The sequence below is a fragment of the Coregonus clupeaformis genome, chromosome 37 (genome assembly GCF_020615455.1).
Source record: "Coregonus clupeaformis isolate EN_2021a chromosome 37, ASM2061545v1, whole genome shotgun sequence".
NCBI lineage: Eukaryota > Metazoa > Chordata > Actinopteri > Salmoniformes > Salmonidae > Coregonus > Coregonus clupeaformis.
The window spans coordinates 3671951-3697316 of NC_059228.1; the positions used below are offsets into that span (position 1 = coordinate 3671951).

The 25366-nt window shown below is 45.1% G+C and overlaps 1 protein-coding gene across 1 annotated transcript in view; it reads right to left on the reverse strand.

Annotated features, from left to right (window-relative positions):
• The window catches only part of LOC121553327 (inactive tyrosine-protein kinase 7-like), a 210793-nt gene that overhangs the window by 88851 nt on the left and 96576 nt on the right, over positions 1–25366 (reverse strand). Inside the window, exon 2 of the mRNA XM_041866356.2 lies at positions 8626–8922. Within this exon, the coding sequence (XP_041722290.1) occupies positions 8626–8922 (297 nt within the window). The remainder of the gene's footprint in view (positions 1–8625; positions 8923–25366) is intronic.

The following is a 25366-nucleotide window of genomic DNA, read 5'->3' on the forward strand; positions in this document are numbered from 1 at the left end:
GTTTGCTAAGAGCTGGCAGCAAGCTTATAGGTCTGCTGTTAGATGAAAGATGGAGTTGAATTTGTCTTTCTGCCCATAATTTCATTTAAAGTACTCCAAAGTTTTTTTTCCATTCATTATATCATTGATCTTGGCTTCATAATACAGTTTCTTCTTCTTTTTGTTGAGTTTAGTCACATAATTTCTCAATTTGCAGTAAGTCAGATGTGCAGCCAGACTTATTAGCCACTCCTTTTGCCCCATCTCTTTCAACCATACAATTTTTCAATTCCTCATCAATCCATGGCGCCTTAACAGTTCTAACAGTCAGTTTCTTAACAGGTGCATGTTTATCAATAATTGGAAGAAGCAATTTCATAAACGCATCAAGTGCAGCATCTGGATGCTCCTTATTAATCACATCAGACCAACAAATATTTTTAACATCATCCACATAAGAGTCACAGCTAAATCTTTTATATGATCTCTTATAGACTATTTTAGGCCCAGCTTTTGGAACTTTGGCTTTCCTGGATATAGCCACTATGTTGTGATCTCTGCATCCAATGGGTACAGGTACAGCTTTAGAACAAAGTTCTACAGTATTAGTAAAAATGTGATCGATACATGTGGATGATCTTGTTCCTGTAGTGTTTGTAAACACCCTGGTAGGTTGATTAATAACCTGAACCAGATTACAAGCACTGGTTACAGTGAGAAGCTTCCTCTTGAGTGGACAGCTTGATGAAAACCAGTCAATATTCAGGTTCCCAAGAAAGAAAACCTCTGTTTACATCACATACACGATCAAGCATTTCCCACATATTATTTATATACTGACTGTTAGCACTTGGTGGCCTATAGCAACACCCCAAAAGGAAAGGCTTTAGATGTACTGACTCTAAACACACGCACACACACTCACATACAAATAATTTACGCTGCTGCTACTCTGTTTATCATATATCCTGATCTTTTTTTATTTATTGTTTGTTTTTGTTCTACCTTATGATATTTTTAGTGCTAAATTGATATTGATTACTTAATTGTTGGGTTTGGAGCTTGCAAGAAAGGCATTTCACTGAACTTGTGCACGTGACATTAAAACTTGAAACAAAGAGCTAGCAGAGAGGACTAGGCTAAGCCTCCATTAGAAAACCCAGGGCTTAATTACTCTAAATGACTGCTCTGAACTGAAGGGATTAGAGGAGCCTCCATTGAGTCAATACATTAGTGCTAGGCAGCATCCCAAATGGCACCCTATTCGCTATATAGTGCCCTACTTTTGACCAGGGCTTTCCAGAGATGTTCGATCGGGTTCAAGTCCGGACTCTGGCTGGGCCACTCAAGGACATTCAGAGATTCCTGCATTGTCTTGGCTGTGTGCTTAGGGTCGTTGTCCTGTTGGAAGATGAACCTTCACCCCAGTCTGAGGTCCTGAGCGCTCTAGAGCAGGTTTTCATCAAGGATCTCTCTGTACTTTGCTCCGTTCATCTTTCCCTTGATCCTGACTAGTCTCCCAGTCCCTGCCGCTCAAAAACATCCCCACAGCATGATGCTGCCACCACCATGCTTCACCGTAGGGATGGTGCCAGGTTTCCTCCAGACGTGACGCTTGGCATTCAGGCCAAAGATTTCAATCTTGATTTCATCAGATCTGGTCTGAGAGTCTTTAGGTGCCTTTTGGAAAACTCCAAGCGGGCTGTCATGTGCCTTTTACTGAGAAGTGGCTTCCGTCTGTCCACTCTACCATAAAGGGCTGATTGGTGGAGCGCTGCAGAGATAGTTGTCCTACTGGAAGGTTCTCCCATCTCCCCAGAGGAACTCTAGAGCTCTGTCAGAATGACCATCAGGTTCTTGGTCACCTCCCTGACCAAGGCCCTTGACCCCCGATTGCTCAGATTGGCCGGGCGGCCAGCTCTAGTAAGAGTCTTGGTGGTTCCAAACTTCTTCCATTTAAGAATGATGGAGGCCACTGTGTTTTTGGGGACCTTCAATGCTGCAGACATTTTTTGGTAACCTTCCCTACATCTGTGCCTCGACACAATCCTGTCTTGGAGCTCTACGGACAAATCCTTCGACCTCATGGCTTAGTTATTGCCCTGACATGCACTGTCAACTGTGGGACCTTATATAGACAGGTGTGTGCCTTTCCAAATCATGTCCAATCAACTGAATTTACCACAGGTGGATTCCAATCAAGTTGTAGAAACATCTCAAGGATGATCAATGGAAACAGGATGCACCTGAGCTCTATTTCGAGTCTCGTAGCAAGTCTGAATACTTATGCAAACAAGGTTTTTCTGTTTTTTATTTGTTATAGATTTGGAGAAAAAAATCTAAAAACCTGTTTTCGCTTTATCATTATGGGGTGTTATGTGTAGATTGTGCCTCGACACAATCCTGTCTTGTACAACTTTTGGCCTCAACTACCGAATAACCTGTTTGATATAGTGTGACCTATAAGCACCCTCTCACACCCTGTCACACACCCCTGTGTCAAGGAAAAATGCACTATATACAACTAACACTCAGAGTGTATGCACATACTGTACATGCATGAGCTCTTATAAAAGTTTAGAAATACAAATCTCTCTCACTTCTGAATTCTCCTGTCTCTCTCACTTGCACATACACCAGTATAGAACTTCAGGTCAGGTAAACATAGAAGACCATTTTTAATTAAAAGAAAACTTTCACTATATTTCATAATGATTAACACATAAAAGCATTCTTGAGTTCTTTGAATTGACAATCGTGACCTGAAAGATCATCTAGTTTATTCTGGGTTGTGACAACCGGTAGTTCATGTTTAACTTGTTTTTATCGCTGTCAGTGAGTCAGTCTATGCTTTTATTGCAGTGATAAATCATTTTTAATTACAGGACATTAAAATATTTTCCTTCAGGTGAGACGAGGGCCTCAAAAATAATATGTTTCTTTGGGATAACAGGCTGTCCTTCATTAATAGGAGTTGAGGCAAGGCAGCAAACGCCAAAGCCTCATTGGCCTGGTGGTTTTAACCTCAGGTGTGTGTTTGTGTGTGTGTGTGTGTGTGTGTGTGTGTGTGTGTGTGTGTGCGTGGGTGGGTGTGTGCATCTCCATGTGTTGTGTGTTTTGCTCCATTACTCTGCACTCTAATGCTCATCTGCTTCTTCTGTGCTTCTGTGCTCAGGATCTAGAGAACAGACCTAGCCCTCACCACACAGTCAAAAACACCCAGCCTGGCTTTCTGAAGACTCATAACACGTTGAAGGGAAACAGTGGATTCATCTGGGCATTGCCTTATCCAGCTGCTTTCTAAAAAGCCAACAGTTGTTTTTATAGGCCATAATATGGGGAAAGGGACATAGTTCAAATCAAATCAAATTTGATTTGTCACATGCACCGAATACAACAGTGAAATAATTACTTACAAGCACTTAACCAACAATGCAGTTTTAAGAAAAATAAATGTAGAGTAAAAAATAGATAAGTAATTTTTTTTTAAATAATAACAATTAAAGAGTAACAGTAAAAGAACAGTAGCGATATATATATATATATATATATACATATATATATATATATATATACATACATATACATATACATATATATATATATATATATATATACAGTGAGGGAAAAAAGTATTTGATCCGCTGCTGATTTTGTACGTTTGCCCACTGACAAAGAAATGATTAGTCTATAATTTTAATGGTAGGTTTATTTGAACAGTGAGAGACAGAATAACAACAAAAAAATCCAGAAAAACCCATGTCAAAAATGTTATAAATTGATTAACATTTTAATGAGGGTAATAAGTATTTGACCCCTCTGCAAAACATGACTTAGTACTTGGTGGCAAAACCCTTGTTGGCAATCACAGAGGTCAGACGTTTCTTGTAGTTGGCCACCAGGTTTACACACATCTCAGGAGGGATTTTGTCCCACACCTCTATGCAGATCTTCTCCAAGTCATTAAAGTTTTGAGGCTGACGTTTGGCAACTTGAAACTTCAGCTCCCTCCACAGATTTTCTATGGGATTAAGGTCTGGAGACTGGCTAGGCCACTCCAGGACCTTAATGTGCTTCTTCTTGAGCCACTCCTTTGTTGCCTTGGCCGTGTGTTTTGGGTCATTGTCATGCTGGAATACCCATCCACGACTAATTTTCAATGCCCTGGCTGAGGGAAGGAGGTTCTCACCCAAGATTTGACGGTACATGGCCCCGTCCATCGTCCCTTTGATGCGGTGAAGTTGTCCTGTCCCCTTAGCAGAAAAACACCCCCAAAGCATAATGTTTCCAGCTCCATGTTTGACGGTGGGGATGGTGTTCTTGGGGTCATAGGCAGCATTCCTCCTCCTCCAAACACGGCGAGTTGAGTTGATGCCAAAGAGCTCCATTTTGGTCTCATCTGACCACAACACTTTCACCCAGTTCTCCTCTGAATCATTCAGATGTTCATTGGCAAACTTCAGACAGGCATGTATATGTGCTTTCTTGAGCAGGGGGACCTTGCGGGCACTGCAGGATTTCAGTCCTTCACGGCGTAGTGTGTTACCAATTGTTTTCTTGGTGACTATGGTCCCAGCTGCCTTGAGATCATTGACAAGAGCCTCCCGTGTAGTTCTGGGCTGATTCCTCACCATTCTCATGATCATTGCAACTCCACGAGGTGAGATCTTGCATGGAGCCCCAGGCCGAGGGAGATTGACAGTTATTTTGTGTTTCTTCCATTTGCGAATAATCGCACCAACTGTTGTCACCTTCTCACCAAGCTGCTTGGCGATGGTCTTGTAGCCCATTCCAGCCTTGTGTAGGTCTACAATCTTGTCCTTGACATCCTTGGAGAGCTCTTTGGTCTTGGCCATGGTGGAGAGTTTGGAATCTGACTGATTGCTTCTGTGGACAGGTGTCTTTTATACAGGTAACAAGCTGAGATTAGGAGCACTCCCTTTAAGAGTGTGCTCCTAATCTCAGCTCGTTACCTGTATAAAAGACACCTGGGAGGCAGAAATCTTTCTGATTGAGAGGGGGTCAAATACTTATTTCCCTCATTAAAATGCAAATCAATTTATAACATTTTTGACATGCGTTTTTCTGGATTGTTTTGTTGTTATTCTGTCTCTCACTGTTCAAATAAACCTACCATTAAAATTATAGACTGATAATTTCTTTGTCAGTGGGCAAACGTACAAAATCAGCAGGGGATCAAATACTTTTTTCCCTCACTGTATGTATATATATATATATATATATATATATATTTACATTTACATCATTTAGCAGACGCTCTTATCCAGAGCGACTTACAAATTTGTGCATTCAATTTATGATAGCCAGTGGGACAACCACTTTTTTTCTTCTTTATTTTTTTATTTAATTTTTATGGGGGGGTGGGGGAGGGGGGTAGAAGGATTACTTTATACTATTCCAGGTATTCTTTAAAGAGGTAGGGTTTCAAGTGTCTCTGGAAGGTGGTCAGTGACTCCGCTGTCCTGGCGGAGCTTGTTCCACCATTGGGGTGCCATTTTATATATATATATATATATATACACACACACACATACATATACAGGGGGTACCGGTACAGAGTCAATGTGCGGGGGCACAGGTTAGTCCAGGTAATTGAGGTAATATGTACAGTACCAGTCAAAAGTTTGGACACACCTACTCATTCCAGGATTTTTCTTAATTTTTTTATTATTTTCTACATTGTAGAATAATAGTGAAGACATCAAAACTATGAAATAACACATATGGAATCAAGTACTAACCACTATGTCGTTTCATAGTTTTGATGTCTTCACTATTATTCTACAATGTAGAAAATAATAAAAAAATAAAGAAAAACCCTGGAATGAGTGTCCAAACTTTTGACTGATAGTGTATGTGTGTGTGTGTATATGTATATATATATATATATATATATATATATATATCAGTGCATTCGGAAAGTATTCAGACCCCTTGACTTTTTCCACATTTTGTTACATTACAGCCTTATTCTAAAATTGATTAAATTAATGTATTTCCTCATCAATCTACACACAACACTCCATAATGACGAAGTGAAAACTGGTTTTTATAAATTTTTGCACATTTATTAAAATAATTAAATAGAAATACCTCATTTACTTAAGTATTCAGACCCTTTGCTATGAGACTCGAAATTGAGCTCAGGTGCATCCTGTTTCCATTGATCATCCTTGAGATGTTTTTACAACTTGATTGGAGTCCACCTGTGGCAAATTCAATTGATTGGACATGATTTGGAAAGGCACACACCTATCTACATAAGGTCCCACAGTTGACAGTGCATGTCAGAACAAAAACGAAGCCATGAGGTCGAAGGAATTGTCTGTAGAGCTCCGAGACAGGATTGTGTCGAGGCACAGATCTGGGGAAGGGTACCAAAAATTGTCTGCAGACATTGAAGGTCCCCAAGAACACAGTGGCCTCCATCATTCTTAAATGGAAGAAGTTTGGAATCACCAAGACTCTTCCTAGAGCTGGCCGCCAGGCTAAACTGAGCAATCGGGGGAGAAGGGCCTTGGTCAGGGAGGTGACCAAGAACCCAATGGTCACTCTGACAGAGCTCAAGAGTTCCTCTGTGGAGATGGGAGAACCTTCCAGAAGGACAACCATCTCTGCAGCACTCCACCAATCAGGCCTTTATGGTACAGTGGCCAGACAGAAGCCACTCCTCAGTAAAAGGAACATGACAGCCCGCTTGGAGTTTGCCAAAAGGCACCTAAAGGACTCTCAGACCATGAGAAACAAGATTATCTGGTCTGATGAAATCAAGATTGAACTCTTTGGCCTGAATGCCAAGCATCACGTCTGGAGGAAACCTGGAACCATCCCTACGGTGAATCATGGTAGTGGCAGCATCATGCTGTGGGGATGTTTTTCAGCGGCAGGGACTGGGATAATAGTCAGGATCGAGGGAAAGATGAACGGAGCAAAGTACAGAGATATCCTTGATGAAAACCTGCTCCAGAGCGCTCAGGACCTCAGACTGGGGCGAAGGTTCACCTTCCAACAGGACATTGACCCTAAGCACACAGCCAAGACAACGCAGGAGTAGCTTCAGGACACGTCTCTGAATGTCCTTGAGTGGCCCAGCCAGAGCCCGGACTTGAACCCAATCGAACATCTCCGGAGAGACCTGGAAATAGCTGTGCAACGACGCTCCCCATCCAACCTGACAGAGCTTGAGGATCTGCAGAGAAGAATGGGCCACTCAAGGACATTCCGAGACTTGTCCTGAAGCCACTCCTGGGTTGTGTGCTTAGGGTCTTTGTCCTGTTGGAAGGTGAACCTTCGCCCCCAGTCTGAGGTCCTGTGTGCTCCATTCATCTTTCCCTCATACCCTTCCCCAGATATGTGCCTCGACACAATCCTGTCTCGGAGCTCTACAGACAATTCCTTCGACCTTATGGCTTGGTTTTTGCTCTGACATGCACTGTCAATCTTGTGACCTTATATAGACAGGTGTGTGCCTTTCCAAATCATATCCAATCAATTGAATTTACCACAGGTGGACTCCAATCAAATTTTAGAAACATCTCAAGGATGATCAATGGAAACAGGATGGACCTGAGCTCAATTTTGAGTCTCATAGAAAAGGGTCTGAATACTTATGTAAATAAGGTATCTGTTTTTTATTTTTAATACATTTGCAAACATTTCTAAAAACCTGTTGTTGCTTTGTCATTATTGGGTATTGTGTGTAGATTGATGATGAAAATAATTAATGTATTTTTTTTTTTATAAGGCTGAAATGTAACAAAATGTGGAAATGCACAGTATATTGCTCGTTCTGATATTTCTTCATTTCTTTCTCTTTACTTTTTGGATTATGTGTGTATTGTTTTGTATTGCTAGATATTATTACTGCACTGTTGGAGCTAGAAACACAAGCATTCCGCTGTACCTGTGATAATATCTGCAAATCTGTGTCCACGACCAATAAACTTTGATTTGATTTAGTAAGAGATCTCTGAGTACTAAGAGGCCTTCAACGGCAAAGGATTTGGGTTTTGGGGGCGGTTGAGAAAAACATCATGAATGAATAAGATCTCGAAACAAGACACTTAATCTAGAACGTAAATAATGATATGGCTGTAAGGGGAGTTTAACTCTTTAGTCATTTCGACACGCAAAAGCCTTTTGAGGGGATGTGGGAAAAGTGAGTGTTACACAACGGAGAAAAGAAACAAGAAACACATGCTTGGTGGCGCACATATCAAGTTTCCTTTTGAATGGGAGGGTAGCAACAAAGAACAAGGTGCCTACAAGGTATCGAAAAAAAATCTAATCTCGTACATCCTTACCTGATATTCTATACTGAGGCTTTTATGTGGCTTTTTAATTTAGGTAGATTGCTCTGAGACACAACGATCCACCTGTGTTGCATGTCTGAAACTTGTGGGTTGTAGGGCCTTGGTACGGCACCATGAGGAAAATCTTGCACATATTCAAAATGGTTAAGGTTAAAAAATGCCTTTTATGTAACAGATATTATTTTCTGTCATGATGAACTGGGCATCATGTCAACTCTATTCATTCAATTTTGATCTGCATTTAACATCTATTCTGAACGTTGCACCTCAAGGAACACAACCCCAAGTGTATGGGACATGTATTAACACTCACACTTGATGTTGAAAGAGGCGTTAGTGGAGTGGGCCTCCTCTCCCGTGACCGTGTTGGAGGCCACGCACTCAAAGTTCCCAGCGTCCACTCTCCGGTCCACCGCCGTGAACTTGAGGTTGCTGACCTCACGGAAGCGCCTCTCGGTGTTGTTCAGGGGTTGACCGTTGTGTAGCCAGCCATACTGAATGTCTGCCGGGTCGCTGACCTCACAGCGGAGCATGGCACTGCGGCCATGCAATGCATCCTGGGATTTGGGCTCCTTGGTGAACTGGATGGATGCTGCCTGGATGCAAAGAACTGAGAGAGATAGAGGCGAGAGGGGGAGGGGAGGGACAATGTGGGGAGGGAGAGAGAGAGAATGTTGAAATTAGGTTACCACTGACCACAATACTAACATTTGTATTGCAGTTTCCATTAGTCACCATTGTACCACAACAACATTTAAACGTTGTTTAATAGTAGGTCAGGAAACGGACATGTAGGCTACAGCTGAATAGAACACTGAAATGTATTGCCAAAATGTTGTAAGGATAATGACAGCCAAGAAAAGTTGTTTCTCATTCTATCTTCTGAATGTATTGGAGAAATGAATTCATTTCTTTCTGCAGTACAGGCTTGTCTCCTGAATGAGCTGTGTTTCATTAGAACAGAGGGAGAAGGAAAGAGAGACTTCTGACACACACACATCTTCTCCTTCCTCACGGTCATGCTCCATCAGCTCACAGACATGCAGCTCTCACAAACTGAGACATGATGGCTCGCACACGCGCACACACACACATTAACAAGCACACACACACTTAACTCTCAGCACTGGAGTGCTGCTCGGCAGTCAGCACTATAGAGACATATTTTCTGCCCTATTTACTAATGTCTCCTTGATTTGAGGAGCAGTGAGAAGGATGGGAATAAATACAGGCTTGTCCACAGTTGACCTATATCAACATGTGATAGACTAAATTTAGCTATAGGACAAAGCGAGAAATAAGGGATGGAGGGGTGGATGGGATGGAGGGAGGGAGGTTGGCACCGTCTGCAGGCCACTGCTCCAGCTGCATTCAACAACTGTTGCCACTATGAGCATCTGCTAAATGACTAAAACGTAAATGTAAAATAAATTACAGTACCTGCTCCTTACCACACAACACCAGGGGTGCGTCCCAAATGGCACCCTATTCCCTATATAGTGCACTACTTTTGACCAGGGCTCATTGGGCTCTGGCTATCCAGCAAACCAATAACATGAATTTAATCCATTTTAAATTCAGGCTGTTACATACCAAAATGTGGAAAAAGTAAAGGGGTGTGAATACTTTCTGAATGTTTATTGGAAAAGGGGTGAAAAAAACAATGTCCAACAAATGTAAATAACACAAGTAATTTCCAAGCTGCTGAGCAATGGTGTTAGATAAGAAAAGGGGTACAACACTGGTGTGAGTGGCCAAAGAGCTTCATTTTCATGTCATCTGACCAAAGCATGGGTTCCAATCCAAGTGCCAATGCCATTTAGCAGGCGTTTACATTTGTTGGATGACATGAAAATAGAGTTCTTTGGCCATGCACACCAATGGTGGGTTTGGCGTCGAAATGAGAATGCATGAGCAGAAAAGAACCCCATACCTACTGTAAAATATGGTGGTGGATCTTTGATGTTATGGGCTATTTTGCTTCCACTGGTGCTGGGGCTCTACTAGCCGGTGCCCCCGCACATTGACTCTGCACCTGTACCCCCCTGTATATATAGCCTCCCTACTGTTATTTTATTTGACTTCTGCTCTTTTTTTTCTCAACACTTTTTTTGTTGTTGTTTTATTTTTACTTTTTTTGTTAAAAATAAATGCACTGTTGGTTAAGGGCTGTAAGTAAGCATTTCACTGTAATGTCTGCACCTGTTGTATTCGGCGCATGTGACCAATACAATTTGATTTGATTTGATTTGTTAAGGTCAACGGCATCATGAACTTTACCCAGTACCAGGACATTTTAGCCAAAACCTGGTTGCCTCTGCCAGGAGGATGAAACTTGGCTGCAAGTGGATCTTTCAGCAAGACAATAACCCAGAGCACACGTCAAAATCTACAAAGAAATTGCTAATTGGCCACAAAATCAACATTTTGCAATGGCCATCTCAGTCTCCGGATGTGAAACCTATTGAAAACCTGTGGTTTGAATTGAAGAAGGCAGTCCATAAGCGTAGACGAAGGATATCAAGGATCTGGAAGGATTCTGTATGGATGAACGGTCTAAGATCCCTCCCAGTGTGTTCTCCAACTCAGGCTCTGTGCCGTTATCCTTGCAAGGTGAGGTATTAAAAGGTATTGAAAACAGGGGTGTTAATAATTTTGACCCCTACCTTTTTGAGAGAAAAATATATATTACTTGTTAAACAAAATCTCTTTCGAGATTATTAGTATTATAAAATAATATAATTTCCCAAAACATTTTTGCATACAAGTATTTGAATTATTTATTTTATACAGTAATTTTTGCTCATCTTTATCAAGGGTGACAATAATTTCAGACCCCACTGTAGATTTGATCAATCATTTTCACACAACAGACCAAATAAATACCCTTTGTTTAAGCCCAGAATTTTCCATGTGTCATTATCTAAAGAATGGAGGAGGGAGATGTCTCTGTTTCCACTCAATGTGACTTCTCCCTGAGATAACAAAAAGCTATTTACACCCCTTGACTGGGCCCTTCAAAGAGAAAGAGAGAGAGAGCTGGTGAGAGCGACAGAGAGATAAAAGGAGATAGAGGGAGGATGGGGGACGGAGGGGATAGAGAATGTTAAACCATCTGATGAATACCATATTGTAGCCCTCAACTAAATATTAGAAACATTTCACTGTATGTACGTTTCCATACATTCCTGTTGACAAAATACCCTTCATTCAAAGATGTGCTTTTGATTAAAAAATTAAGATTAATTTGCCCATTAATACAACTTCACCAGACTCAACAAACGCAAAAATCATGCCTATGGTATAAGGCAATGGAGCCTATTCACAGATGTGACAGACAGAGGCTAATCTGGTGATCTGGTGATAAATCTCTGATACAAGTCAATTCAAAGAAGCTTAGAAATGCTAGGAGAAGCATATGAGAATACACTAATGCACACAATGAAATGAAAAGTCATGCAATATTAACAGATTTCATTTAAATACGCTCATATTCCCTATGTATTTCAATTACTCCCTAAAAATAAGGAAGAGGCAGAAAGTGGGAGAGAGAGAGCGACAGAGATCGAGAGAGAGAGAGAGAGAAAGAGAGAGAAAGAAAGAGAAAAAACTGCTGAAAAATAGATCCTGCAGAGGGAATTCTCCTCCTGAACATCCCTGCAGTAGGGACCTATTAAACTCAGCCATGCCCCCACTATGTTCCCATCTCTTTCCAACTAGCTGTCAGGTAATACTGAGTCTAGTGTTGGAGTGTCGGAATCATGACAGGCAGAACCAGAGATATGTGGACATCAACCTGCCTTATTTCCTCTCTCAGCCCAACTGTTCCACAGAGAAACGGGTGAATTTAATCACATTCCCTATTCACAAAACTGCCATATTGTAAGAGTACAGAGATGAAAGGGAACCCCAAACGTAGGTGACATGTACAGTAGCTGTGCACAGTCCTCCTACTTGGAGTACTCCAACCATCTACTTGAAAGTGGCAGGAAAAGGAGAAATAATCAGATAAGTGAGCGGCTGTTTGATCTTTAAAAGGAAAACATCATGCACACAGAGATCCTGGCATACACACAATGCATAGCAGCACTGGGGCAGCCAGTCATTAGTTCCGCCATGTTGTTTTGGGCTGTGGTTGGCAGCCAGTGGCTGACTGGACAGGGCAGACTGGAATGGCAGTCTGTAATCATGAGTTCTAGCTTTTAGACAGCCTCCCTCTTAGTCGGATTTTGTCTTGGTTGACCATTCTCAATAGAGGTGAAAGGTCAAAGACGTGTAGTGTCTGATGTATTCTATAGAGGGGAGGTAACAGGTGAAGGCTGTGCTGTCCTATGTTCAATTTCATGAAATCTGAAAAGGCATGACAGCCATATGGATGAGTCTCAACAGACTGTTCTGTGGCACTTTCTCCTGCCTCCTCCTCCTCTCCTCTCTTATCTTCTCCTCCCCTCCCATCACCACCTCCTCCTCTCTCCTCCATGCCATTCACTCAGAGAGCCAGGTAAAAGACAGGAGAGATGGTATCTGAAACTTTTCCCAAAATAGTTATTTCAGGGAAGGGTGAGGACAGTCAGAGAACAGGACCACGTCTGAGGCTGCTGATAGAACTTCACACACACACACACATGCGCGCGCACACACAAACACACACACACATGTATACACACACACACCTAGCAACAGTATGATTGTGATTTAGCACCCTCTCAATGAACTACATCTAAATAAGACGGCTACTGTGAAAGAGATAGACAGGAGATAAGGAGTTTTGGAATAACATCGGACAGGCGCAAACACACACGCATGCATGCACACACACACACACTCACGTATACACAAACACACTCAAGTACACGTACACACACATACTGTACACACCACCACCCAGTACTGTACTGTACAGTGACACACTGGTGTGTCCAAACATGAAGCACTTGTTTAGACAGAGGGACATCATACATGATGCATGTCCAAGAGCTGAGAAACAGACACAAGTCTATCTGAAACATCCAACTGTGACTGAAGGTGTGACTTATCATTCACTCTCAGTCAATCTCTTCTATACAATCTGTCAGCCCAGCCTCCAACTCCACATAACCCAATTAGAGTGAAACAGCAAGACTCCAGATAACATCAAGGCACTAAACTACACTGAATCACAGACTACAAACAGAGTACAACTTCAAATTATTAATAGTTCTGTCACGACTTCTGCCGAGGCTGCCTCCCCTCCTTGTTCGGGCAGGCTTCGGCGTTCGTCGTCACCGGCTTACTAGCCACTACTGCTCCATATATCATCATTCCATTTGTCTTGTCGTGTTAATTACACACACCTGGTTCATATCCCCTCATTAGTCCGTGTATAAGTGTTCCCTCTGCCCCCTTGTCCTTGGGTGATTGTTTTATGTGAGTTGAGTGTAGCTCGGTGGAACTACTCGTACCTTGTATTGCCGGGGTAGATTATTAATCTGTGCCTGTATTTTGTTGTCGCTATCCAGCGCAACTGTGTACGACGGAATAAACTCTATATTTGGTGATTTACCCTCCTGCGCCTGACTCCTTCTAATCACACTCATCACTGAATCACCCACCCGCTATGGAGTCAGCGGGAGAGGAGTGCATGCCTGGAGTCGTGGCATGGGTCCAGGAGCATTCCACGATGCTGGCCAGCTTGGGGGAAGCGATGGATCGGGTTCTTCAGGTCGTCCAACGCCTGGAGAGGAGAGGACCCGATCTCTCGAGACCAGCTGGCCAACCGGATCCAGCCACCCACACCCCAGCACCCGGAGGGATCCAGATATCCCGACCACAGGAGTTCGACGGGACGGCGGCGCTCTGCCAAGGATTCCTCCTCCAACTGGAGCTCTACTTCTCCAGCATCAGGCCGGCCCCATCGGAGCGGGAGAAGGTGTCCGTCCTCATTTCCTGCCTCTCGGGGAAAGCCCTGGAGTGGGCCAACGCGGTTTGGAACGAAGGAGGAGCCGCGTTGGAGAACTACGGGGACTTCGCTCGCCTCTTTCGGGGTGTCTTCGATCACCCGCCCGAAGGTCGAGAGGCGGGCGAGCGGCTGGTCCACCTGAAGCAGGGGACGAGGACAGCGCAGGACTTCGCTTTGGAGTTTCAGACTCTTGCAGCGGGGTCCGGGTGGAACGAGCGGGCACTGATCGACCATTTCCGGTGCCATCTGCGGGAGGAAGTCCGACGGGAGCTAGCCTGACGGGACAACATGTTGCGGGGGCGGCAGGTAGCTTAGTGGTTAAGAGCGTTGTGCCAGTAACCGAAAGGTCGCTGGTTCTAATCCCTGAGCCGACTAGGTGAAAAATCTGTCGATGTGCCCTTGAGCAAGGCCTTTAACCCTAATTGCTCCTGTAAGTCGCTCTGGATAAGAGTGTCTGCTAAATAACTAAAATGTAATGTAAAATGTTGTCCTTCACACAACTGGTTGACATGGCCATCCGTTAGGACAAACTGCTGGCAGCCAGAGGGCATCCTGGAAGGGTTCTGTCCGTTCCCACCTCGGCCGACTCGGATCACGAGCTGATGGACCTGGGTGGAGCCACCGTCCAAGAGAGCTGGGTGGAGCCGCCGTCCCCTGCTTTCCCTGTGGTATTAGGTATCCCTTGGTTAGCACTCCACAACCCCACCTTCTCATGGCCGCAGAGGGTTCTCGCGGGGTGGTGGAAAGTCCAGACAGTACCTCAACCATGCGCATTCCCCCCGAATACCTCGATTTGGCGCACGCGTTTTCAAAAACGCAGGCTACTAAGTTACCACCTCATCGGGCGGGGGATTGCGCGATAAACCTCCGGGTAGACGCTGTACCTCCCAGGAGTCATGTGTACCCCCTTGTCGCAGGCTGAAACGGCGGCTATGGAAACATACGTCACCAAGTCCCTGCGCCAGGGGTATATACGTCCCTCCACTTCACCCGCCTCCTCGAGTTTCTTCTTTGTGAAGAAGAAAGACGGCGGTCTGCGCCCGTTCATTGATTATTGACCACGGAACAAGGAGACGATCACATTTAGTTATCCTCTCCCCTTCATTCCGTCAGTGATCGAGTCAATGCGCTGCACCTCCTTAACCGTGATTGGAGTCAGCCAATTTTTCTGTCTCCTTCCTCGGATACCGCATTACCACCTTAGGTGTGGAGATGGAGGAAGATCACATTTCAGCCGTGCGTAATTGGCCGACTCCAACCACGGTTAAGGAGGTGCAGCGCTTCCTTGGCTTCGCCAACTACTATCGGAGGTTTATCCGGGGATTTGGCAAGGTCGCAGCTCCCATTACATTCCTGTTGAAGGGTGGGCCGTCCCGGCTCCGCTGGTCTGCTGAGGCTGACCTTCAGCAAACTGCGAGGTCTGTTCACCTCCGTCCCGGTACCGGCCCACCCCGATCCATCACTACCGTTCGTAGTGGAGGTGGATGCGTCCGAGGCGCTGTCCTGCCTCAACGCTCGGGCACGCCAACCAAGCTCCGCCCCTGTGCCTTCTTCTCTAAGAAGCTCAGCCCGGCGGAGCAGAATTACGACGTTGGTGATCGGGAGCTGTTGGCTGTTGTCCGAGCCTTGACCGTGTGGAGGCATTGGCTCAAAGGGGCGAAACACCCTTTCCTCGTCTGGACGGACCACCGTAACCTGGAGTACATCCGGGCAGCGAGGAGGCTGAATCCTCGCCAGGCCAGGTGGGCCCTATTCTTCACCCGGTTCGATTTTACACTGTCATACATCACGGGTACGAAGAAATGAAGGCAGACGCATTGTCACGACTGTATGACACAGAGGAGAGGCCCAGAGACAACACCCCCATACTCCCGGCCTCCTGCATTGTGGTGCCGGTAGTATGGGCGATGGATATAGAGCAGGAATTACGCACAGATCCATCTCCACCTCAGTGTCCAGCTGGGCTACGGTACGTGCCTGCTCTTATCCGTGATCGTCTGATCTACTGGGCACACATGTCACTCTCCTCTGGTCACCCAGGTATCGGTCGTACAGTGCGCTGCCTGACCGGAAAGTACTGGTGGCTTACCTTGGCTAAGGACGTGAGGGTGTATGTCTCCTCCTGCTCGGTGTGCGCCCAGAGTAAGGCACCTAGGCACCTCCCAGCGGGTAAGTTACAACCTTTACCAGTTCCACAACGACCATGGTCTCACCTAAGTGTTGATTTCCTGACTGATATTCCCCTCTCCCAAGCTAACACCACCATCCTGGTCGTTGTGGACCGCTTTTCCAAGGCTCTGCCCGGTCTCCCCGCGGCTCTGCAAACTGCGGAGGCCCTGTTTACAGACGTCTTCCGGCACTACGGGGTACCAGAGGATATAGTGTCTGACCGAGGTCCCAAGTTCACATCCAAGGTCTGGAAGGCGTTCATGGAACTTCTGGGGGTCTCGGTCAGCCTGACCTCTGGGTTCCACCCCGAGTCTAATGGGCAGGTGGAACGGGTAAATCAGGATGTGGGTAGGTTCCTGCGGTCCTACTGCCAGGACCGGCCGGGGGAGTGGTCGGTGTTCTTGCCATGGGCAGAATATGCCCAGAACTCTCTCCGCCACTCCTCTACTAACCTAACGCCATTCCAATGTGTTTTAGGTTACCAACCGGTTCTGGCACCGTGGCACCAGAGCCAGACCGAGGCTCCTGCGGTGAATGACTGATTTCGGCACGCGGAGGAGACGTGGGACGCTATCCAGCGCAACTGTGTACGACGGAATAAACTCTGTATTCAGTGATTTACCCTCCTGCGCCTGACTCCTTCTAATCACACTCATCACAAGCTCTATCCTGATTGGCAGGCATCACTTCAAAACAGAAAGGGAGCATGGGTATTTTTTTGGGGGGCGGGGGTGATAATCAAACAGCAATTTTGTAAACGTCAATTTGTGTTAAGGTCATATGGCATGTATTCATCTATTTATTTTCCATATGGGTACTGAACCGTACTGTATTGTACAGGTTCACTTTTAAATGGGAACCAAACCGATCTCAGAGGCCAATGAAAAAATATGCGTACCTGTACCAGCTTCCTAATGGAAAACCCACTTATCTGTATCTGTTTCTGTAAATCTAACATATACTGCACCCATTTTCAAGTAAACCTTATCAAGGCACCTAGCTGACATATAGAATTCCATAAGTCAAACCCCTTGCATGTCTGTAGATTTACCTCTATATAATCCTGATTTAGCAGTCACTTGAGAGGGGAGTGTATGACGCATGCTGTGATGTCATCCCCAGCCAGTCTAGTCTAAGTGGCCCATTAACCCAGTGGCACAGGGCGGCAGCAGCAGTCACAACGCATTTAAACATTTTATGTCCTGAGCAATTTAGCAATCACCACAAATTCCTGCCCGCGTGCTCTGGAGTGCCTGGCTAATGAGATTAGCATTCCAACTAAGCAGGTGGAGGAAGGAATGGGAGGTAAGAGTTCATTATGTGGCTGTGGGTGGAGGGAATGATAGTGGAAAGGTAAAACGAATGGTACTGTGGAATAGCTTTCACCAATGAGTAAACATCAGTCAGATGCCTTTAGCTTTCTGAGAGCAAGTCTCAAGAAGATTTTGACATGACAAAATTAGATTTGTTAGAAGAAATGATATGAAATATTGACCTAATAATATTGATAAGATAACTGTAATATACTGTAATGTATTGGCAATGTGTGCCAATACGCAACGACTAGCTCTTTTTGTCTCTGACTAATGGCATGGCTGGAAATATCCCAATTTGTACTCAATAAGAAAGATTGAACACACTACAAACTAAAGACAACTAAAATCCCCCACACTCTGTTTCCAAGCATGACGTCTTCATCACTGGTTCTGTTTGTAGACTGAGATGTCAAGGAAATAAATGGAAATGAGGCAAGAATGAAAAGAAAACCTCCGCCAGAGAAGAAAACGCAACACAGTCCATCCACTGACAGGCTCTCTAGTGGTTTGTCATCACCTTCTGTGTGTGAGTGGTGGGAGTGTGTGTGTGTGTGTGTGTGTGTGTGTGTGTGTGTGTGTGTGTGTGTGTGTGTGTGTGTGTGCGTGTCTGCATTCGTGTGTGCTGCTTGCGTAAGTGTGTGCGGCTTCCCTTTATCAAGCAAGGTGGTAACAACTGAATAACAGAGAAAGAGGACACAAATTCCTAAGCTAAAGGCCTATCCATCCATTCACGCCATAACAAACAGACTTTGGGAAGATATGGATCGCAATGCTGTACTTTTCCACTGGCAGAACTGATATCCCAGCGTTCCAAATGGGATTGGCAGGGATTCCTCTACAAAAGTTATAGTGTTTAGTAAAGCATTACAACACGGTCACAACCTGGAAAATATTCCATGGCCAACAGAGATCTCGAAAACTCAGACGCAAGCTCTGTTGTGAATATGATTTATAGTGCAAAAGCAACGTTGTCTCAACGTTGACTCAAAGTTGTGGGCCTCAGCGCGCTATTACTACTTTCTAACAACACTTTGACAACCCTGTAAGTGACTTTGTCACAACATTGGACAAACCCTTAAAAGCACCAGTTAAAATGCAAATTTGCATTGTTGAGATATGACCCAGACGAGAAACTTCACCAATCAAAAGTATAAGTCAGCCAAGTTTGAGAAGTCATCACAGATGCTTACGTCATCTCTACAAGGAAGTTATTTGGCTTAACACATGCATTTTATGCTTCACCAAACATTTCAGAGTATTTTTAGCAAGAGAGTGTATGTGTTTGAGTGATATCACATGGGAAATTCCATGCTGTCCTGTTCTGCATCTCCTCCAAAATCAACAAAATATAGAGCTTACACAGCATAAGCTCTCGTTTGAGCGTTGAGGATGAAAGTTCAACAGAGTGGATACAGACCAACGTTGTCATTAAGGTCTACAGTCAACTCCAGATTCCATTCTCTACTCAGTCATCTTGACAGAGTATAGTCCACCACAGTCTACACAGTATGGTCTGTTCAACCACAGACTGCTATCAACCTCAAGCCAGACCAAACCAGCCCAGGAGAAAAGCTAGAGCATAAGAGCGGAGGACTGGCGCTCACAGTCACTTGCCTCGATTTGCAAGCTTCCTCCCGACTAGGGCTGTATCTGAAAAAGTGACTTGCCGTCAAAGCCTCTTCTATCCTTGTTTCCTCTAATTCCTTAACTCCCTCTAAAAGCTAATTGGAGGAGGAGGTCTGGAGGAGGGACCTTGGATCCTCTCCTTCAATAGGAGAGGGAGGTAAGTAATTGGAGGAAACAAGGACAGAGGAAGCAAGGATTTGGCGGCTAGTAACGTTTTCAGATACAGCCCAGTATCTCCTCACTGAGGAGAAACTATCCATTTAGAGCAGGGATGGGCAACTTTGATGGGGGTGGTGGCCACACAAAATCTGAACTCATCATGAGATGCCGCAGTGCAAAATGGATAGTCTCGCTGAGGATTAAAAAAAATATATTCTCGCTTAGGAGAGACTATCCATTTAGAGCAGGGATGGGCAAATTCTACTATTCTAACTCTCAACAGTAAGCTGAGACCACGACTGAGTTCTTTTTAAAAAATAGCCGCGGGCCTACAAGGCCACCAGTTGTCCATCCCTGATTTAGAGGCTATCAGAGCCACACACGTCTGCCTCTTGAGTCACCGGTCACAATTCATCTTAGAATTGTACCTGACACCTTGTAGGAGTTGACTTACAGCCACTATAGGATGTTTAGACACTTAAAAATATCACTACTTGAAGAAGTTTCAATGGCCTCAGTCAAGAAGATAAAACCAATCATTTTCTTCCGATCCTGAAAATCCAACACCAGGTTCTTTCATTTATTTTTCATTTCTGTAAGGCATACCACATTATAAGCCCACATATTCCCCCGACATGTTCATTTAAATGTCTCAAATTGAAAATTATGCTCCAAAGAAGGAGAACCAAACCTGGTCTGCTGGTTGAAATGAGCGCTGGTTGAAATACTGCTATGCAAACCCCTCCAGTCTAATTCAATCATTGCTCTTATTGAGCAAGTAATTGCTACATTGAGGGGCTGCACTCTGAAAGGCATCGCCGCAGCTCCAGTGTTGAGGCTAGGCCAGGCTCATTACAATGTACCACCAATTGAGATCACTATCAATTTGCTGCCATTTCTCATTGTTCCACTGACAGCAGGGAGCAAGCACTAAGACAAACACTAACCAAGACCCCCGGTGGTATCGCTAGGCAACATTGGCATGGCAACCACATCCTTCATTCTCTTTTTCTGTTAATCCGTGGACCATCGTCCCCTCTCTTTTCCGTTCTCAATGAGACCTGTGGATCACAGAGCATTCTATTCTGTTCCATTCCACTCAATCATACAGTAACAGATGCATAATTAAAAAATGAAAATGTTGCTTTTCAAACCAAACCAAAACTTAAGCAGATCCTTTACAGTCTGTTAAAAATATCAAAGCCCTATTCCATAGATCATCTCACACCGACATGCCATGGTCTTCATGACAATAAAACAATAACACTAATGCTACAGTGTGTGTGTGTGTCTGTGTTTATGTGTGCTCCTCTGAGTGAGCTTTAATAGGCCACCCAGACTAGCCCCATTACAAGAACCACACCAGGGACGGGACTCAGGAGCTCCCTCCCAGCGTGGGACTGCTCTGACCTGGGGACTCCAGGGACAGGACCTCCCTCCCAGCCTGGGCCCCAGGACTAATCAACAGGGCCAAGAGGAAGGGAAGCATGGCATCATTCATAGACTGAGCACTCAGAAGGTGCCTCACACATTATCGCTGTGTATGTATATGTGATGTTTGATGCAGCACAAAATAGGACTTTTGCTTCAGGCAAGCTGACACAAATGAGAAGAGAAGACATGAGATTCTGTTCCAAACACGTTAGCCTGCACTGCAGCCATACAAATATAGAATGCATTCAACCTCCATACTGTACCTAGCAAATCAAAGAAAAGTTTATTGGTCGCATTCACAGTATAGCAGGTGTTATAGGGGGTGCAGCAAACTGCTTATGTTACTAGCTCCTAACAATGCAGTAAAATGTAAAACAATTCAAATGTAAGGAAAACTAAAAAAAATACACAAAAAAATACATGAAATCAAGAATGGACGAATCTCAAATTGCAGTAATCAAATGCAATCTATACGTATATACCCTGGGAGAATTTACACAAGATCAACTAAGAATAATATGTACAGCAGTAGATACAGTGCATTCGGAAAGTGTTCAGACCCCTTGAATTTTTACATATTTTGTTACGTTACAGCCTTATTCTAAAATGTATTATTTTCCTCAGCGGCCTACACACAGTACCCCATAATGACAAAGCGAAAACAGGTTTTTAGACATTTTAGTAAATGTATAAACAAATAAAAACAGAAATAACTTATTTACATAAGTATTCAGACCATTTGCTAAGAGACTCGAAATTGAGCTCAGGTGCATCCTGTTTCCATTGATCATCCTTGAGATGTTTCTACAACTTGATTGGAGTCCACCTGTGGTAAATTCAATTGATTGGACAAGATTTGTGTCACGCTTTGGCTCCGGGACTTTGTATGTTGAGCCAGGGTGTGTTCGTTTCGTGGTGTTCTGTTTGGTTGGGTTGTTCTATGTGGTTGTATTTCTTTGTTTGAATGAGTGACTCCCAATCAGAGGTAACGAGTGTCAGCTGTTGGCTCATTGTCTCTGATTGGGAGCCATATTTATACTGTCTGTTTTCACCTTGGGGTTGTGGGTTTTTGTTCCGTGTTCAGTCAGTGTTACTGTGGACTTCACGATCGTGTTTTGTTTTGTACTTGTGCTTTACTAATTAAAGTCATGTTCGTTTCACACGCTGCGCCTTGGTCTACTCCTTCTCGTCAAGACGATCGTGACAGAAAAACCCACCATAAAAGGACCAAGCAGCGTGTCCAGGAGCAGGCAGCCTGGACATGGGAGGCGCGCCCGTAGAGAGAGCAGCGGCGGCAAACGGGTCAAAGTCGGACGGTCGAGAGGCAACCCCAAGAAATTTTTAGGGGGGGGCACAGGGCATGGACGACGTGGGTACTGGAGGCGATAAGGGAGAGGGTGAGAGTAGAGGCACGGCGAGAGGAACTGTGTAGGCAGCTGAGGGAGCGGAGGGTTATGAAGAAACCCAGTCCCGCTCCTCACACCAAGCAAGTGGTGTGCGTCACCAGTCCGGTCCGGCCCGTTCCTGCTCCCCGCACTAAGTTAATGGTGCGCGTCGCCAGCCCGGCCTGTCCCTGCTCTACGCACCAAGCCTACGGGGTGCGTCGCCAGCCCAGCACGGCCTGTCCCTGCTCCACGCACCAAGCCTACGGGGTGCGTCGCCAGCCCAGCCCGGCCTGTCCCTGCTCCACGCACCAAGCCCACGGTGTGCGTTGCCAGCCCGATCCGGCCTGTTCCTGCCACTCGCACCAAACCTACGGTGCGCGTCGCCAGCCCGACCCGGCCTGTTCCTGCCACTCGCACCAAGCCTGGGGTGCGAGTCGTCAGCCTGGTCCAGCTCGTTCCTGCTACTCGCACCAAGCGAAGGATGCGAGTCGTCAGCCTGGTGAGGTCCGTTCCGGCTCCACGCACCAAGCCAAGGGTGCGTATCGTCAGTCCGGTGCCTGATCAGGTCAGCTACTCCACTACGGAGTTTGAGCAATCCGCTCCGTCTATGTCCGGTCCAGATCCAGCCAGCGGGTCAGACCGGACCGGGGCGCCACGGGGGATTGTGGAAGGGTGGTGGTCAAGCCCGAGCCGGAGCCGCCTCCGAGGAGAAATGCCCACCCAGCCCTCCCCTGTTTGGGGTTTTGAGGCGCGTCGCAGTCCGCGCCTTTAGGGGGGTACTGTCACGCTCTGGCTCCGGGACTTTGTATGTTGAGCCAGGGTGTGTTCGCTTTCGTGGTGTTCTGTTTGGTTGGGTTGTTCTATGTGGTTGTATTTCTTTGTTTGAATGAGTGACTCCCAATCAGAGGTAACGAGTGTCAGCTGTTGGCTCGTTGTCTCTGATTGGGAGCCATATTTATACTGTTCTGTTTTCACCTTGGGGTTGTGGGTTTTTGTTCCGTGTTCAGTCAGTGTTACTGTGGACTTCACGATCGTGTTTTGTTTTGTACTTGTGCTTTACTAATTAAAGTCATGTTCGTTTCACACGCTGCGCCTTGGTCTACTCCTTCTCGTCAAGACGATCGTGACAATTTGGGAAGGCACACACCTGTCTATATAAGGTCCCACAGTTGACAGTGCATGTCAGAGCAAAAACCAAGCCATGAGGTCAAAGGATTTGTCCGTAGAGCTCTGAGACAGGATTGTGTTGAGGCACTGTTCTGGGGAAGGTACCAAAACATTTCTGCAGCACTGAAGGTCCCAAAAAACACAGTGGCTTCCATCATTCTTAAATGAGAGAAGTTTGGAACCACCAAGATCTGGCCGCCCGGCCAAACTGAGCAATCGTGGGAGAAGGGCCTTGGTCAGGGAGGTGAACAAGAACCCAATGGTCACTCCGACAGAGCTCCAGAGTTCCTCTGTGGAGATGGGAGAACCTTCCAGAAGGACAACCATCTCTGCAGCACTCCACCAATCAGGCCTTCATTGCAGAGTGGCCAGATGGGAGCCACTCCTCAGTAAAAGGCACATGAAAGCCTGCTTGGAGTTTGCTAAAAGGCACCTAAAGGGTTCTCAGACCATGCGAAACAAGATTCTTTGTTTTGATGAAACCAAGATTGAACTCTTTGGCCTGAATGCCAAGCGTCACGTCTGGAGGAAACCAGGCACGGCTCTTCACCTGGCCAATATTATCCCTACGGTGAAGCATGGTGGTGGCAGAATCATGTTGTTGGGATGTCTTTCAGCGTCAGGGACTGGGAGACTAATCAGGATTGAGGGAAAGATGAAAACATGAAAAGAGCAAAGTACTGAGAAATCCTTGATGAAAATCTGTTCCAGAGTGCTCAGGACCTCAGACTGGGGCGAAGGTTCACCTTCCAACAGGACAACAACCCTAAGCACACAGCCAAGACAACGCAGGAGTGGCTTCGGGGCAAGTCTCAATGTCCTTGAGTGGCCCAGCCAGAGCCCAGACTTGAACACAATCAAACATCTCTGGAGATACCTGAAAATAGCTGTGCAGCGACGCTCCCCATCCAACCTGACAGAGCTTGAGAGGATCTGCAGAGAAGAATGGGAGAAACTCCCCAAATACAGGTGTGCCAAGCTTATAGCGTCACACCCAAGAAGACTCGAGGCTGTAATCGCTGCCAAAGGTGCTTCAACAAGGTACTGAGTAAAGGGTCTGAATTCTTATGTAAATGTGATCCGTTTTTTATTTTTAATAAATTAGCTAACATTTATAAAAACCTGTTTTTGCTTTGTCATTATCGAGTATTGTGTGTAAATTGATGAGGGAAAATGTAATCCATTTTAGAATAAGGCTGTAACGTAACAAAATGTGGAAAAAGTCAAGGGGTCTGAATACTTTCCGAATGCACTGTATCGCTTAGATATAGGACAGACACTTCAAAACATTATTCATTATGAGTTCCCATTTAAGAATGTGTTATTCAATGTGTTTCTATGGGCTATAGTAGTAAAGGACAAATTCAATATTTTATGATTTTTTCATTTTTATACGAACAGAGGTCCTAACCTAGCTAAATGATCCATGGTATGAACATATTAAAACAATTCCATATATTAGTTTAGCAGAACCACCTCCCAAAGGCTTAGACTTTTCAGGGTTAATGATCTTCTTGGCCTTCCTTTGACACTGCCCACACCACCCTCTGGAGAGCCATGGAGAGCGCTATTCTGGAGAACTGAGTGGCATTTGCGATTTTCCTGTTGCAAGTGACTGACCAGCCAAGGGTACCATGCAGTATGAGAGATATAGGAGAGACATGAGGGGCGTCGTCGTTCATCGTCCTCCCTCACTCTCTCTATCCCTCTCCACATCCCCTCATAACACTGTCACAGCCTATCCAAAACAGGGATGTCGGTGCAAAGCGAGCTCTCAACGGTTTTCAACACCCACTCATAAAGGCTGAGTGTTGGAACAACGGCAGCCCTAATGCATCCCACTAGAGTTCCACGCAACAC